The 18,507-nt window shown below is 35.2% G+C and overlaps 1 protein-coding gene across 10 annotated transcripts in view; it reads right to left on the reverse strand.

The window, feature by feature from the left end:
• The window catches only part of LOC110007661 (uncharacterized), a 40,456-nt gene extending 22,726 nt beyond the window's left edge, over positions 1 to 17,730 (reverse strand). For 4 of the 10 annotated variants that reach the window (XR_016046468.1, XR_016046469.1, XR_016046470.1 and 1 more), the window contains exons 1-6: positions 17,424 to 17,730; positions 17,212 to 17,323; positions 14,455 to 14,616; positions 11,124 to 11,187; positions 9,137 to 9,169; positions 8,430 to 8,496 (exon numbers count right to left, since the gene is read on the reverse strand). Coding sequence is in view for 4 of the 10 variants with exons in the window: in XM_088854501.1 (XP_088710627.1) it covers positions 8,430 to 8,496; positions 9,137 to 9,169; positions 11,124 to 11,187; positions 14,455 to 14,470 (180 nt within the window). In the remaining 6 variants the exon portion in view is untranslated. Of the gene's footprint in view, positions 1 to 8,355; positions 8,497 to 9,136; positions 9,170 to 11,123; positions 11,188 to 11,860; positions 11,931 to 14,454; positions 14,617 to 17,211; positions 17,324 to 17,423 lie in introns of all 10 variants that reach the window. The other 6 variants (XM_088854499.1, XM_088854495.1, XM_088854498.1 and 3 more) reach the window with 4 other exon arrangements.
• Positions 17,731 to 18,507: the final 777 nt, after the last annotated feature.

The following is an 18,507-nucleotide window of genomic DNA, read 5'->3' on the forward strand; positions in this document are numbered from 1 at the left end:
GCAATTCCAGTTAGGTTCGATTTTAGTGTACTAGAAAAAAAATGCATCGTCCCGAAAAAATCGGCTAAAAAATTGGTCGGTTTGGCCTTGAACCGGTTTGGCGTTTATATCGGGCTACATAACAAAATAACAGCTGTTATTTGTAACAGTGCCCGTTATTTGGGCAGAACCCGTGATCTGCCATTTTTTGCAGCTTTTTATGCTTTTCCCTGCCTTTTTTTGTTTTTTAGGCTCAATTATTGTACTATACCTTCAAATCTTCTATAAATCCATCAATATTGAATAAAAAACTCCAAGATTAGATCGATTTTGGTGAATTTTTGGTGAGTTTTTTGGTGTTCTTCAATTTTTTATAAAAAATCCGCCATTCATTTGATTTAGGCCTGGTTTTTCAATTTTTTTCGATAAAAAGTTGGGGATTATAATGATCATAGAGATACATACATTTCAAGACTCCTGATTTCATTGAAATGGAGATATTTGGGGCTCGATTTTGAGATTGAAGCAGACAAGGTAAGCCCGAACCCAATTTTTTAAAAAAATGTTCTTAATTTTGCAGCTTTTTTAGGATTTTTCAAACAATAGTTAACTAGTATTATTTATTGCAATAAATAAAAGAACGACTTTTTAACAACAAAAAAGAAATTTGGAGCTTGATTTTAGGAATTTAAGGGTTTTTTTGTTTTTAATGTTATATAATATATATATATATTTATAAATATGTATTTTGTGATGAATATGAGAATATATAAATACATATATTCAATAAAAAAAAAATTGTATTCCAAGTGTTCTTTAAATTTTAGGGAGACATTTTTTATGAATGATTTGATTTTGTGGAGTCATTTTGATTCAAAAACACACAGTATTCCAAGTATTCTTTAAGTATCGGACTACCTGTTGGCTATACTTCATTATGCAATTGTGTCATAAAGTCTTAAGATTTTATATCTTTATGTATGCAGCAATTAGGATTTTATATCTCTATGTATGCAGCGATGTTATGAAAAATGGATATATTTAGTTGTTCAACTTTAATTGTGTTTAAAGCCCATTTGTATAGAGGCTTCAGTTTTGGCAACATATCTTATCAGATCTTCAATTTTGATCAACATACATAATTGATCTATTGTACTAGCTTGTAGAACTCATTGGAGCAATGCATGCTTTATAGTTTAAACTTATAGCAATGAGTGTATTAAATTCCACTTTTGGGAAGCGGATGTATTTTTCCCTTCTGATGCATCCATTTAGAACCTTTTTGAGAAATACTTTTTACCTTGAATATATATTCATGGCAAGGGTCACTATCACATGAACTCCAAACTGCTCATCAAGAATTGAGGTATCTTTATATGGATTACTTCTTGTTTAATATGTTGCTGCTCTTATTCAATTTCATGGTGTACCATGTGCTTTGGGAAAGGTTTGGGCACTTATTTTTGTTCATATTCCCCATTGAAGGATTTACTTGACCTTAGCCCTCTAGAAAACATATTTCCTAGTATTACCCCGTGTTTCTCCAATAACTAGGAAAATCACTTCAATCTCGGTTTAAAAGCACCACATTTCTTAATGCATTCCCCACATGCATGGCTTTTTCAACTTTCATGGCTAGAGGCAAACAAGCATGTTTTTTATCGAGAAATATTAATTGAATGATATGGTGATTCATGGTCATCTTAATTATATTTTTTTTTTTTCTATTGGATGGTATTGTAAGTTGTTCATTTTCATGAGAAAGTAGGGCTTAAATATCCATGCTTACAAGGTCCCCTTGGTGGAGTGATTTCCCAAATAAATATTTTTTTAATGAACTTTTATGTTCAAGAAAATTTACAAGAAAATAATAAGATGCGAAGGGGAGATGTGACATGACAGTATGGTACAAAAGTGAATGACAAAGGAAGAACTTGATGTAATTTTTGTAACAAGAAAATGTGTGGTGGTATTTATGCCCTAAAAGAACATCTTGCTTGGGTAAAGGGTAATGTTACCGGTTGTAAAGAAGTGCCACCAGAAGTAAAACAACAAATGATAAAATCATTACAGAAGGAAAAAGAAAAAAAGTGCAGAGAGACAGGGATGCAGAGGAGATAGGGAGGCGGTACGAAAGTCTAATAGATGAGGAGGATGACCAAGAGGCAGAATTTGAGGCGCAAATGGAATGAGCTAGGATTGCCAGTATTCAAGAGCTTAATTATAGATAAATGGAAATTCAAGAGATGTATGGGAGAAGGGATGGTGCATTCGTCAACGTCAAGAACATATAGTACCGGGTAGGGGAGGATGTGGGCCTTCATTGTTTAGATCCACATCTAGTAGATTGAGATGTAGTTTCTCTAGTCGCCCATCCTCTTATAGTCGGCCATCTACTACTCAACGACATGAACCCATAGATGTGCCATCAATGACTCGCGAAGCCTCTAGACTTGATCCCCACAAGTCACAATATCATAAAAAAAAATTAAAATTTTCGTCAGCAGGTGTATTAATAGAAAAAGCGAGAAAGATGATTAGCATGTTCTGGTATGCTAATGCAATTCCATTTAATTCTGCAAGCTCAGACTTCTACCCACAGATGGTAGCTTCTATAGCTGAGGCCGGGCCACGTGTTAGAAGTCCAACTGCGAAAAAGCTTGTAGGGCCACGTTTAAAAGTTGTTATTCATGATGTTGATAAGCATATTGCACAGTTCAAGGTCTGTTGGCCAAATACATGAGTGACCATCATGCCTGACGGTTGGAAGGACAAGTCCCATAGGTATTTTGTCAATTTTTTAATAGGTTGCCCTAGGGGCATTGTTTACCACTCTAGCATTGATTTATCGATAAAGAGACATACTGGGAAACTGATATGCGCACACCTAGAAAAAATTGTATATGAGGTTGGGCCTGAAAATGTGGTCCAAGTAGTGACTGATAATGCTGCGAATTACAGAAAAGCAAGCTTGTTGCTAATGGAGAGAAGACCCAATCTTTATTGGACTCCTTGTGCTGCCCATTGTATTAATTTGATGCTCAAGGAAATAGGGAAGCTTAAGAGGGTTAAATATTGTATTTTGAAGAGCACGTTGATTACAAGCTTTATATACAATCACACGTATCTCCATGCTTTGATGAGGGAGCATTGCATGCGAGAGATTGTCAGGGAGTCCACTACTAGATTCGCTACAGCGTTCCTTACGATACAATCGATATTGGTAAACAAGGCAGGATTGAGGTCAATGATACGCTCTAATGAATGGCAGACTGATAAGGCAGCAATGAGTCAACTTGGAAGGCAGGTTGAAACCACCCTTCTCAATAAGAGGTTTTGGGCTCGATGTAACCATGTAGTTTCTGTAACTAAACCTTTAGAATGGGCGTTGAGGTTAAGTGACTCTGATGATAAACCTGCAATGGGGTTTCTGTTCGATGCAATGAGACGTGCAGGGGAAGCTATATTTGAGAATAACATATGGAATGAAGAGATATTGGATTGATCGTAGGTGGAGAGACCAACTGCACCAGGATATCCATGCAGCAGGTAATTTATGATTCACTGTCGCAATTCGTGACTCTTTCTCAACTCCGAGAAAAGTTACCGTAATTAATAATATAACAAACCATGTGCAGGGTTCTTTCTTAATCCACAAAATTTGTACTCCAATGCCACTTTAAATGATGCAGATATCATGGAGGGGGTAAGAAACTGCATCTACAGGCTTGAACTTGATCTTGAAACTCAGATGGACTGTATGCAACAGGTAAACCTTAATAAAAATGTGTATGTAATAAAATTTCAATTTACAATAATGAATTGCATTTATATGTACTATTAATTTCTTGTATATGCATCTTGTTATTTCTAGCATATCATGTACACGGAAAAAAATGGGGAATTTGCATACAACAATGCCAAAAAAGCAGCTTCAAAATTGCACCCAGGTTAGTTTTAAGTTAAAACTCGCAATAAGTTTAATACACTACTATTTGTGGTTTTATTTAAATCAATTTATTTTCTATTGTTAAGTGTTTCTATGTTTGTGTCAGCACAATGGTAGACGATACACGGAATTCGAACAAAGCAATTGCAAAACATTGTCGTTAGAATTTTGAGTCAAACCTGTGCTGCCTCGGGCTGTGAGAGAAACTGGAGTACATTTCAGTGGATACACGCCCCGAAATGGAATAGGTCAAAGACACAGACGTTGCACAACTTGGTGTACGTTCATTATAATTTGAAATTGAGAGAGAAACATATAAGGACGACCCCCACAGAATACACGCTGATCAACCTTGATTACATCTTTCGAAGGGACCTCGCCGATTAGTGGGTGTCACTAAGGACCCCACTACTAGACCAAGATTTTCTTAGTGGGGCAGTTGCCGATATGGATGATAATGTGAATGTTGCAACATCTAATGAAAGAGACATGGCAATGGACTTGGATGACAATTATACACAGGATGAAGATGAGGCACAGGATGATGAAACAGATGGGACAATGGAAAACAATTGGCAAGAACCAGTCATCCAAGAATGTGAAGGGGCACAACATGATGCGCTGCCTGATGAACAGGAAGAGTTAATGAGATTGGCTCGGGAGGAAGTCCAGGCATCGAGGCATAGAAGTTACTCAACAAGGGAGAGACGAAGCCGTAGCTGTCACTGTAACCTGGTTATTCATGATGATGACAACATTGAAGATATTGAGGGCCATAACACAGAAAGGGTGGGGGTAACACAGAACTAGGTGCGGGTAACATAGAACAGGACGGGGGTAACACAGAACAAGGTGGGGGAGAGCATGAAAGCTAGACGAGTCTAGGAGACTTTGGCCAAGGGGGTACTACAAGAAATATTCCTAACTGACGACGGGGCACAACTGCGGCATTACAAACTCCACCAAGCCTTACTCAGATTTTTCACCCCGTAAATCCTGATACTGAAACACAACAATATCATATTCCCCCTGGTCGCTCTCATTACTCCTAGCATTGTTAGTTGGACTTTGTAACTTCATTAATTGAAGTAATGTCAAATTCTAAATTGTCTTGCATATCTTAAGAGTATTCAAATATTAATTTATATAAAAAGTTGTTTCAATTTTTTTTGTAAGATAAATGTATGTAATATAATAGTATACACTTAATCAATTTTTTCTATTTTTTTAAATTCTTTTTTTTGGACATTTTTTACCTTTTTTTAAAAAAAAAAAACTACTTGACCCGTTAAAACGGTTAACCACCCCGGTTAGCCCGGTTCTGATTCAAACTGCTCCCAGCTCCAAAACTGGTTAACCGTTCCGATTCGATTTTGCGAACATTGGTTATATTGCACTCGAAATGCAGTAAACCCACCTAGGTTATACAATATTTTAAGTACCGTAAAAACAAACCCATGTTATACGGCCCTTGAAATCCCGTAAACCTTTTTCTCCTTCTGTTTATGTTTATCTATTTCATCTCTCTAATTCTTTTTATGTTTATCTCTTCTATGTTTATCTCTTCTTTCTCTCTAATTCTTTTTATGTTTATCTCTTATTTTTCTCTCTAATTCTTTTTAATATTTATCTCTTCTTTCTCTCTCTAATTTTTTTTCTCTTCTTTCTCTCTCTAACTCTCTTTCTCTCTCTACTTACTTCATCAACTCAACAAACGTGATTCCAACGCAATACAAATCTGACTCCGTCTAATTTTCATTGGAGATGGGATTGAAGGGAGTTTTTATAGGGGAGGGTAAGGTCACAGGTTGTTATACAAATATCTTCGGAGAGAGAAAGAGAGTTAGAGAGAGAAAAGATTTAGAGAGAGAATGAGAGTTGGAGAGAGAAAAGATTTAGAGAGAGAAAGAGAGAGAAAATATTTAGAGAGAGAAAGAAAGAAGAGAGAAAAAAAAAGTAGAGAGAGAAAGAAGAGATAAATATTAAAAAGAATTAGGGAGAGAAAAAAGAGATAAACACAAAAAGAATTAGAAATGAAAGATGTAAATATAAACAAAAAGAGAAAAGCGTTTATAGCATTTCAAGTGCCGTATAACATGGGTTAGTTTTTACGATACTTAAAATTCTTTAAAACATGGGTGGGTTTACAACATTTCGAGTGCAGTATAACATGGGTTAGCTTTACTGTACTTAAAATGTCGTATAACATGGGTTAGTTTTTACGGTACTTAAAAGTACCGTAATTGTGCTTCACGGTAATACAACTACCGTGAAGGTTGTTTTGGTCAAAAAATGCCCAAAATTGAAGAAAAAGGTTGTGGGCGAGGTTTATGAATGTTGAGGGTTTTTTTCTAAATAGACGAAAATTAAGGTATATTTATGATAATTTCCTTAGAATATACTAATTATAATTCCTACTTGTGATAAACATAATTAGCACATAAAAGACCTTTCCAAATTTTTATTTAATCTTCTTTTTTGTTCGCTTTCCAAGATATTATTTTTTAAGGGAAAGTACACAGTAAGCCCATTTACCTTTAGCACAAGGAGGTCACAATCTTTCTAGGCGGTTTGGATGAGAAAACAAGTGGTTCGATGAGAAAACAAGTGGTTGGAGGTGTTCTAATAAATGCGCTCAAAGTTTAAAAAAAAAAGTACATTTTGTAACATGCCCAAAACTATCAGACTTCGCATTTAACGGTTAACCGTGATTGTGCCATCATCAATATCATCATCAAAGCCTTATCTCAGTTATAAATCTATACAAATCATGTTCAGCCATTCTGCTCTATCAATGTCATACCATTAGTAAGACCACAAATCCCCATATCGTTTCTCACTACTTCCATCCATGTCCTTTTAGGTCTTCCCTTACCATTTTTAGAGCCTTGCACTTGAACCAAATCATACCTCCTAACTAATGTTGTATTGGGTATGCATTGCACATAGCCAGCTCGCGTACTTTCCCATATCTTGTTGCCAATTGGAGCCAGCTATAAGTTCCCTCAAATATGTTCATTTGGAATTCTATCCTTTCTTAGCAATACAAAAGTTAACCTTACTAAAAAAAATAATAATAATAATTCTATCCTTTCTTGTCTTGTCACTCATCCTTCTCAACGTTCTCATCTATGCTACCCTCATCCTATGTTATGTTGTTTTTTTACTGCCTAACATTTTGTCCCATAAAGCAAAGCAGGCCTCATAGTTGCGATTATGACCTTGTACCAAAAATAAATGGTCTCATAGTATACAACCCCTATCTTTCAAGCTCAAGATTTGGATGAAACTTCTTGGAGAGATGGATATGAAATTTTGGCAACTTTGCCATTGAATTTACATAAAAAATCAAAGATATTGTTGAGCAAAGATATTTCAAGGATGAGCGTTTAGATAGAAAAGATGATGACACTTTAAGAAATTTAGAGGAAAAATAATAGTTGTTAATTTCAAAAAGTGATACTCTTATTTATTCTCCCTTATGTAGATGGATGAGTTTCTTTTATGGAAAGCAAATTTCATGACAAAAAATGCAAAACAATTACAAAGACTAGAAGATCATAGAGATGAAAAGGTCGCATCTCATAAAACAGTAACCATCCTCCACCAAAGGCTCTCAACTTCGCGCATCCTACCACACCATTATCCAAAACATTGGCATCCGCATTTGCCTTGAGGATGTGTTTAAATCCAACCTCTTTATGATGGCTAGTAAAAAATTTCCAACATGGTAATTTGGATCATTTCATATACAGTAATAACAACTCACATGCACATGAACTTGAGCAAACGAGATTTATGGTTTCTTGCAAGATATGGAAATATGCACTCATTTAAGCCTAAACCACGTTTTCCTATGCATGACACAAGAAATGCAGTAGGAAGACTAAAGCCCCATACCACATATATAAGTTTACAGTTCACTGTTAAATATTGATAAATATTCTAAAACAAGAATACAAGTTACAAAAATAAAAGGAAAAAGTTTATATAAGGTTGCAACCTTAAAATGTAGAATTAAAGATGCACCTCAAAAATCCATTGGAAAAGGTTGTTTAATGTTGTAAAACCCTCTAATTGATCATCTTGACATTGAGATATATGAATATAAAAAAATAAAAAAAAAAGATTTTTGAGTCCCAGAAATAGTGCATCTTGCACACATTATCTAGACTGTCCATTTTCAAAATTTTCATATGTTTATAGATCTACTCGATTTTAACCATTTTTTTAGTCTAGAATTTTATAATTAGATATGAAAATAGATTTTTAGATAATCTTAAGAATTTCTTACACCAAAATTACATGTTATGACAAAATTAGGAGGTGACCTTAATTGGATTGTTTAAGGTTGCAACCTTATAGAAACCGTACCCAAAATAAAAATATGGAACAATGAGTGAAATCAACTATTGAGGAATAGATACCATGGAGATGACCAAGAGATGAACATGATACTGAATACCAAATATGGTCTATGAGGGTGTGGATGCTACAAGACCTTATGGAATTGGTTTCCATTTCTGCAGTCTGCACAAAACTGAAAATCACCTGTATGTAAAAAAAACCTGCAGTTTTATTGCATAAACAAGCATTAGACTCGTGGAATCAATTGCAGTAAACCACATGGAAAGTTACTCAGCTTTCATTATACTGAGATACTAAATAACAAGAAACTAGTGCCAAATACAGCAAACAAATATTCACTATCCAAAAAGTCATGCCCATCAGACTGCACCAATATGGATATTGCTAAGTCTTAGATTCTGTAACAGTGACATGTATATCACAAGAACTGTATGTGACTTGGAAATTTCATTTGCCAAGTGGAGTTACATTTTGCATATAATTTGGACATTAATCTCTCACGGCAAAGGGAATATCCCAGTTCTCATTGAGTTTGATACAGAAACTTGGCACCTAACATTAAAGAACTCCATTTGATTTAGCCTACCATGCCATTGGATGGTTCAAAGAGAATCATTATGGGCCTGGACATTTACACCAGCAATATTTATTTTACAATTCAGAGGTAGAACTTGTATCTTGTCCTACGTGATCCATATCTTCATATTTATTTGAGGAAATGTTGACTATACCATCTACAATCAACTTAATATGTATGGAGAACATTTATGGATATACATTGCTATATCCATATTTTCTGATTTATTAGACGTGCTGTGATCTCAGAGCAATAAATTTTACCAAGACAGAATCCCCTCGTATGTCCTTGATAATCTGAAGGAACCAAAACCTAAAGTTAGTAAAAAAAAAAAAAAAAACTATTTAGTAAGCACAAACTATAAAGCATAAGTTATACTGTTGTTTAAAACAAGAAATGAGAATTGACTTGTGTTAGTGAGTATTATAATTCAATGAGTGGAGGGCATCGAAGCCTTGGGCAGCTTGAGCAATCTAGGCTTCAAGGGAACATAAACTATCATGAAAAAAAATTCACAAAAAAGCCTTATCGGGCACCTAGACTGTTATCGAACGGGCTTCGCAAGGATATGCCCTTCACTTTCGACTGCCATGATTACTTACTAGCATGACATGGATTGCAAAATTAACCAAAGTAATAGCAGAAAAAAAATTGACAAGAGATGATCACTTAATGAGTCAACTAGTACTATATAGAGTTGTGCCATGTATATTAGAAAGTATACTATCAATTTTTCAAAAAGAGCTTGGTTTCGCAAACTGGGGTGTGGGTTATAAGCATTGCATGAAATGGACTTTAAAAGAAATTATAACTTTATTTTTTATGAAACGTGATTAAACCATTTCTGCTGGGAGCAATCATCACAAACGAAAAAAAGTGGCAAAACAACTCCGCTATCAAAGATTTTAGATGTAGGAAATCTTATGCATGCTCAAATTAAGCTTGAGTAGTACCATCTATATGCTCAAAGTAAGGGTAAAAACATAGATAGAATGTTGAACAGTGACTTTCCTGTTCTTTTTCTGCTATTTTTTATATGCTTAAGGTAGGTTTCTAGGTGGCAGATTATGCAGCAACCACAAAAATCAAAATTAACTAATAAATAAAGAAAATCGACTTATAAATAGAAAAATTAGCAAGATCATCGAACAAGCATCTTTTTTGACAAAAAGATGGCAACAGACAAGTCAAACAATAAATAGAAAAGGCAAACAATGGCTTTTAATTAATTTCTTTGGTAGGTAATTCGCCAAATTATATCTTAAGGATGAGTTAAGAAATATTCATACTTTCACTTACATTGAGTAATTTTATATACATTTTTAGTCTGCATTTCTCAGAAATATCAGATTTTTATAATTTTTAAACTTTAATGAGCTATATATAAGAGAGAATAAATACAAGTAAGACTTTTAAATTTCTAACTGCTCTGACTTTTTTTCCCAGTGAATTTCCTAAAATATCTCTCTTTGTCTAAACTCACATTCTTAAAATATCTTTGCTTAAAACTCTATTTGATTAGGTATGTAAATTCATTGATAAAATTGCCAAAAAAAAAAAAAAAGGCAAAATATCTATATGGAGAATAAAAAGGTACAAACTAAAAAAGAAAATTTAATTAGAAAACTCTGAAACGGAATTTCTATGCTAATCTAAAATAGGAATTCATATTATAATATATAGCTTACCAAAACACGAATACTCCAACAAATTGAATTAGAAAAGGTATAATAGAAAATTAAACAGCACTGAAAATATTATTGAATGAAAAAAGAAATAAATCTAAAAATATTATTTTTATTAAATACTTACAAATCATTTTTGTCTAATTTCTCCATAAGAGCATTGTACAACGCACATCACATTTGCTAGTACTATGTGTGGGTGTATGTGTGTATGTCTGGAAATACTTGTAGAGATGTCTTAGGCCCTGTCTTGATACTTGTGTGAAATTTTAGATGCTTGCATTGGTGTCTAGGTAACATAGGCTGCAACACTTTTCATTGCTATTATGATTTTCTTAAATTTGTCTATTAAACCCTCCCTTATGGTGGGGGAGTGCCTGAGATATCCAATTGGAACCCTTTTTGCCAATTGGAGTAGAAAATGTAAATAAAGTCTCCATAACCAACTCATGTAAAATTAATAAAGACAACCAAAAATGAGTATTACATGTATTTACAACTACATTACCATCTAAATTGGACTTATAGAGGTTAATCTTCATGCTCATGGACAAAATGGACTTACAATCTAAGTGAAAGTGAGAGAGAAACCAGTGGGAGCAATCCCCTCTTAGATAACGAAACATATCCTGCAAGCATAAATTAGAAATAAATCACATGGGGAAACAGAAGTGGTTATACAACCTTCACAAAAAAAAAAGAGTTTATATATATATATATATATATATATAAATAAAGATGAAGATAACAATGTAACTCATCAAAGGCCACACAACAAAGCCAAAAGAACAAGAGCGAAGAACTAACTCTTTCGCTACCTCCCTCCTTCCCTCACCCTCTCGCTATTAGGGTCCTAAAACGTCATGAATCAAAAAAAAAAGGTGATACTGGAATTAAGTTTTACTTATCACCTAATATTTTAGTAAGACAAATATATGCAATATGGATGTTCTTTATTTCTTTATTACCAGTGACAATTTGTGAAGGGTCACCAACTAGACCGAGAGCCTGAGAGCATGATTGCTAATATATGCCAATGGAATAAGCCTCTACTAATCCAGAAAACCAGATTGTATAGGTAATGGAGAGCCTCATGCCCAAACAAGTTATTACAAAGTGGCCTATGAGGTCATATGGCTATACAATGCAGGAGAGGTAGGTGCAAAGCTCATGCGAAAAAGACTGAAATTGCTCAGCATGTGCTATCTAAGTTGGAAAGTATTTGCATTAAGCTTCATAAAATTGTAGAAGTATTACACTGTGGCATGAAAAAGAGGAGAGAGAGAGAGAAAGAGAATTTACCAAACAAGCAGCATGAATAAAATCCCGAAACTCAAAGCTCAAAAAGTCGGAGGCGTGCTCCTAGGCGGCCCTATTAGAAGGGGAGGGGATACTATTAGAAAAGTGTGAATATGGAAGAGTGCTATTAGAACTTTCACTAACGAAAAGGGCCAATTTTCATTCAAATACTTTATGGTATATTATATCATCATCTCAATGTGTAAAGCAAGAGAGATAAAAGAAGAGAACATATATTGTTTTTTTACTATTTCTCTCTCTAGGTCCCTATTGTTTTTGCAACAACAGTCTTGTTTGAGCAAGGGAGAAAGAAGAGAGAGTTTCTTCAATCTTAGTGCCAGTTAATTTTATTTTATTTTCCTCGATTGTTTCACTCTCTTGAACCCTACTTCTTCTTCATCTTGGAAAAAGGAGGGAGAGAGAGAGAGAGGGTTTCTTCAACATTAAGGGTAGTTAAGGTTTTTCTTCTCGAGACAGTTTCTCACTCTTGAACCTTACTGCCCATAGATGTTGGGATCAGTAACGGGAATGGTACTGGGATTGGGATCGGGATCGGGATCGGGATCGGGATCGGGATCGGGAGCGTGGGATCGTGGAATGTTAGAAGATCCTTATGGTTGGAAACGCTATCCGTACAATGCATATGTTAGGGATCCAGATACCCAAATGTTTGTGTCGAATTCCAACCTTTTGGGGATCTTGATCTCGACTTTTGGGGATCTTGCTATCAACGTTAAAGTTCATGATAATTTAGGATTACGTACACTCTTTAAAGTAGGGATCTCATTATTTATAGCAAGAAAGCAATGCAACTATATTAAAAATATGGTCGTACTACAATCTAGGTATAAACAAAAAAAAACATCAGTTTGGTTGTTGCCTTGGTCTTTAAAGTTGGGACCTCCATCCCTAACAACAGGGGAATTGAGATCCCTAGCAGAGAGATAGAGATCCCGAAATTTTAACATCAAGATCCCTGAGAGATCCTTTCTGAGAGCGACAGAATCGAGATCCTAGAAGGGATTGCCTACCAAAGTAGGGGGTCCCGGTAACTATGCTGCCTTCTTCTTCTTCTTCTTCTTCTTATCTTCTTCTTCTTCTTCTTCAAACCGCCTTCCTCCCCTTCCTCTTTTTCTTCTTCTTCTTCAAGGGCCATGTGGTCTGCTTCTTACTTTCTCTACTCATTTTCAGGCCTTCTTTTACTCATTTTCAGGCCTTCTTTTAGACCTTAGGTTTTCTGTTTACTTTCTTGTAGGGGGCTCGTATGATTTTTTTTCAGGCCTTAGCATGTGCTTTATTTTTTAAAAGGGAGCTTACGTCTTCCACTATTTTTCTAAAAGGGGGTGGTGGGTGCCTTTGTCTACTTAGTCACCTGCCTTGAGCCCACCTATGCACATGCAGTCTAGGTCTCCTGCCAAGGCCCCTTCGATTCAGCAGCTTGCCTAGACCGCATGGGTGACCTTGCCTAGGCTAGGCGACCGAAATTTTCAAACGTTGTAAATACTTAATCTAGTTAAGGAAAAAAATCCTACCAGTCACCTCTTGATTGATAGAAATAATTAGAAAAGCTTTGGCACCTAGATCAAACAGCTAAATCACAGCATCACCTAAAGTTCATGGACATTATAGGTAAGCTAATCCTTAGACAAGAATTAAGTGGAGAACGAGAGAAACATGACCTGCCGAAGGTCGGTATGACAGATATCAAGTTCTGTAAATTTTGGGGATAACAAAGAGAACTAGTTTGGAAATGATTGCCTAATGACTTCTCATAATCACTTAATCCTCAGTTTCCATTCAATATAACTTCTAAGAAAATAATGTTCCCAGTGAATAAATTTATTGCCCATTCATTGCACATTAAATGCATTTCTTAATTATTTTGTTCATATGAGAACCAGCTAGTGCCTCAAATTCGACAGGCTTTCAAATTACATTCATCAATTTCAAAGCAAAAAAATGCAGTAAGCATTAAGTATAAATCAGTGCAATGGTTTACATGAACATTAAGAGGCAAAATAAGACACCAAAAGGCATTCCAGGTATGAAAGACATTGGAGGAGTGTCTCTGACATGGGTAGCAAGGACTGGATTTCTTATCCTAGAGCTTTTACTGCCCAAATATGTTTCGTCCTTGGCCGTGATCCAGATGCCTGAGAACCTTGGAACCCAGCAGCAGTGCTGCTAGGAGGAATCTTGGGAAAACTCTGTTAGCAATTTATTCCCAGGAATAACATGCCTTCCATTCTCATTGATAGCAATAGATGAATAGTCTGTATGTACCTCACTTGGTTGCATATTTTGCTTCTACAAATCATTAAAAGCAAGCAAAATCTTTCTTCTAGGACCCAAACTCCAAGAGCATGAATACCCAAATTAATTAGATCATGTAACATTCATGTGGATGAATCATGATTCACAACAACTACAATCATCAAATATGATAATTGATTATATAGAGGAATACAAAACAACTTCATAAGAACAATACGTTGTATCTAAAACGGACTGATATTTAATCAGCCAATATGAATGTAGATGTTCTTATATGCACATAAACATTTGGGATGGCATCTATTCAGTTTGTCAAGGCACACCACTTCCTTTAGTCATTGTAGAGTATCCCAATCAATCTGTTGCTTAACGAAAGCCTCTGCATATCTAGACATATTCAAGGTTCGAAGCTAGTCTAGCACAGGAGTGACATTAGCAACACCATGAAGATGATCCACCATCATTTCATCTTTAAGATGGTTCGCCTAAAGAAGGCACCAGTATCAATAAAAGAATCACAAGAAATCAAACACATTCTTATTTTTATCCAAATAGTTTAAACATCAAAAAAATGGGAAACATACCAACATAACATGTTCTTTGAAAGCAAAAGAAATAAGCAACTATTCAACAAACTCTAAAGAACCAAATAGGATAGGATAACTCATCATTTTTATTTTGTGTGGATGAAGAAACTTAGATTAGGATCCGAAAAATGTACCTTGGGAGTACGAAAAACAGAGGGAGAAGAATAAAACAAATGGCACAGGCTCCTAATATACATGTGTATGTGTATGTATCCTATGCAAAGTTGCATAGGATCACTAGATGTTGCATGGAATCATAACGTGTTTTCAGAAAATTGAGCTTCAATGCCCAAGATCATGTTGACATTTGTAAACACTTTGATATTAATTCATTGAATTAGGCAGAACTTAAAATGGTTCTGCCAAAGTAGTTCTTTAGTCACCCGGATAACCTTAGCACCTAGGATTGAATGAAAGCCTTGTCCCAGCATAGTAGTCTGAAGCAACTCAAATAGACTTACCATGAGCACTTCAAGTCTAGAAACAGATAGGGTCTCAGAAATATGTTTCGATTTGACTACATATGATTATCACCTAAAAGCAACATGGAAGAAGAATATTAAAAAGGAGATGTGCGCAAAAACTTGATAATGAACCCGAGAACCCTCAGGATCTGGATAAGTAGAATGAAGCACAAACACAAAAACACACCTCGGCAAAGTAATTAATATGCAGGAGGCCACTCATAAAACCAAATTTAATAGTGGCACTAAAAGAGCATCAAGTGAACCCAACACCTCAAGTTTGACCCGACCACCTCCTAAAATACTAAAATACTCATGCAAAACCATTGTTACCAGGACAATCAAGTCTTTAGTCCCTATAAATGATGTGAAAGAAAATCCTCAATAAAGTATTTGGAATCCAGCAAGCTCTAGTATTCGGCATCTTTTAAGTTTAAATAAGACGATCATATGAGGTTTGAAGCATATTGACGGATACTACAAATTTTAGTTCACAACCCAGTAAGAGTTAAATTCAGTCAGTAAAGATTTTGGCATGAAAACCATCTTCAAAGATGTCAATAATAGAGAGGCATAAACTTAAGCTTTGAAAATGATGTTCAAAAGACAAAAACCACTTTTAGTCCCTTTTTAAGGTTTTAAGAGTTAAAAGAACTTAGGCCAAGCACCTATGCTAAAAAAATTCTCAATGGTTTCAAGAAGATTCAGTAGAAAACATCCTTAAGCTTTTCAAATATGCTCACATGTATCTGGATTTTTAAAACTTTAAATCATGCCTATGCAGATACTTAAAATCATGCACTCTTAAAGATACACACAAAATTCAGTTCCGCTCTTTGGAAGCTAGGTATCTATAGGACAGCACAAAAGGGCAAGTAAAAGTACACGTTGCCCTAGGTCAAATCCTGCTCTAAGTCGTTAGTAAAGTGGGCTTCACTGCAATATTCTATTTCTCATTACGAATGAGATTTAAGTGTTGACAATATGGTAAATCTTCTTTTCCAAAGGCATAAGCTGGCTTCATGTTTTTTTTTTTTTCTTTGTTCTTGGACTTCGAATGCTTCTTTTATAGAAATTGGCTAGTACAAACCATCCCATAAACCCTTGGAAATCATGTTTTGTTAACAAACTTATTGAGGTACCCGGTTGATTGCATTATAACTCCATACAATTGTGTTGTCCTGCTCATAACACTAATTGTGTAGTGTCAACAAAACAAAGCACAAAAAAACAAAGTCTGAATTTGTGCATAGCAATATCATTCGATGAAAATTATACCTTGTTGACAAACTTATCAAGGTACCAAGTTGATTGCATTGTAATTCCATACAATTGCATTCTCATGATTGGAACGGTAATTGTGCAGTGTGAACAAACCAAAGCACAAAAAATTACTTGTGCAGTGTGAAGATGAAGTCCAATGCACCATTTCAATGAAGATGAAGCCGAATCATGAACCATTAACAATAAATACCTCTATCTCAGTTTATGTTTCTATTGTTATTTCCAGTTACATTGTGTAGAGGCCCATTTTTCAAAGGCTAATGTTTTATACCTCCATAATCAATGAAGTTCAGTAAATTATAATTAAAACGCAATAGCTCATTGACATGCTCATCAAGTCTTTGTCAAGGTCATGAAAATATTTCACGTTAGGCATCATTTCAAGCTGTTTACTCTCCAGCCTGAGAGGAAGCATATGTTCACGTTTGTTGGGTATTCCAACCTTCTACTAAATGAAAAAATGGAAAAAATCTCTTGTAGTCTCCCCGTAAAAGGCACCAGTGAGTCCTTCTCATACCCAATTACAGATTATTTTTCTACTGGTGAAAAGTTTTTTGGATATACTTCCTGAACCATTCATGAAAAAATAGTGGCACTTAAAAGTATCATTGTTCATGAAAGAAACAAGTGTAAACTCCAAATTAACAAGGATTCTTATTTACATAAAGACCTGCTAGCAAATCAAAAGATTTTGATTCATTTTTTTTTTGTTTTTGATATATCAGTAGAGAATACAGGCCCCTACCCATTGTTTTTCAGAAATAGTTAGTGGTTGCGTAAGTAAGAATGGAAACCTAGGCCGATAGCTGAGGTTGACGCTCAGTGGTGCTGTCACAACGACCTCAACCCCATTCCTTCTGCACAAAGTAGAAAAACAACACTATATACAAAGGAACTTCCAAGAGAAATAAAACCCCAAAAAAGGAATGAATATAAAGTTTCAGGCCAAGACATTACCTTGAGAATCTCCATTACTACGAACTAACCTCTCTTCATCACTCGAGTATGAGATATCCATTCCACATAAAGGACCCTCCACCACTTGGGCAAACTGATGAAACCAACTCCATCTGTTTCAATTACCTCACCCATTTTCTGCAACGCCTTTTCTCTTTCTAAAAACTCGATATTTCTTCACGTATGGCTAGGACGCCACAGGTATCGTCTGACGTCCATATCAACGTTGGATACCTTAGTTACTAATATTGGTATCAAAGAGATCATTTTTTTTTTTTAACTTTGATTTTTTTTTTATGGTTTGATTGTTACGATTTATGCTTAATTTTGTGTATAAATCGTGCTCCAATAAATCACCGGTTTTTACTTTATCTTGGTTCACAGTATTAATTAAAAAATAAGTATCATATGCTCTTTTTGTATCAATTCCAAATCACATCTATGTTAGTTTTTTTTTGTTTGATTTAATGTTTGAATTGTGAGGGTGTTTTTGCTCGGGTTACAGTTCAATTATTTACTTTATCTGATAAATTATGATGCGGATATATGTTACAGTGATATGGTATTGACTGCCTAGTTTTAGTTGATCACTTTGATTTACTCGCAACTTTCACAAAGATAGTGGTTTGCTGCTTACTGTGCTCTTTATGTCGCACCCCCAGCCCCCTCTCTCTCTCTCTGAGTAATCTCAACTTGCCACTAGATCTACTCCCCATCTCCCTCTGCCAGGCGTTGCTCTCTCCTCTTGGATAGGCTACGCAAAGGGCTTATTTTGGATGCTAGTTCTATAAAAAAAAATTTCTTCGATTTCAATAGTAATCAGGTTCTCCATTCATGGGAGCCATAAGGTAGAGAGAAACAATAGTACAGAAAAAGTAATACCAAAAAAGTTACAGTACCATTGCTCTCTCTCCCTTTTTTATCTAAATCCTTCACAAATCCATGAAACCTTCCCACGCTCCTCTCACCGGAAAATTAGTTCTTGATCTTGATGTTGTTATGGGCTCGACTTGTTGAGGCGAGTTTGATGATATTGTCCATTCAAAGTGTTTACGTCAAAATCTTGGGCTAGATATCTCAACTC

The sequence above is a fragment of the Amborella trichopoda genome, chromosome 12 (assembly GCF_054954075.1).
Source record: "Amborella trichopoda isolate Santa Cruz 75 chromosome 12, AtrichopodaSantaCruz75HAP2 v2.0, whole genome shotgun sequence".
In the NCBI taxonomy this organism is placed as follows: domain Eukaryota; kingdom Viridiplantae; phylum Streptophyta; class Magnoliopsida; order Amborellales; family Amborellaceae; genus Amborella; species Amborella trichopoda.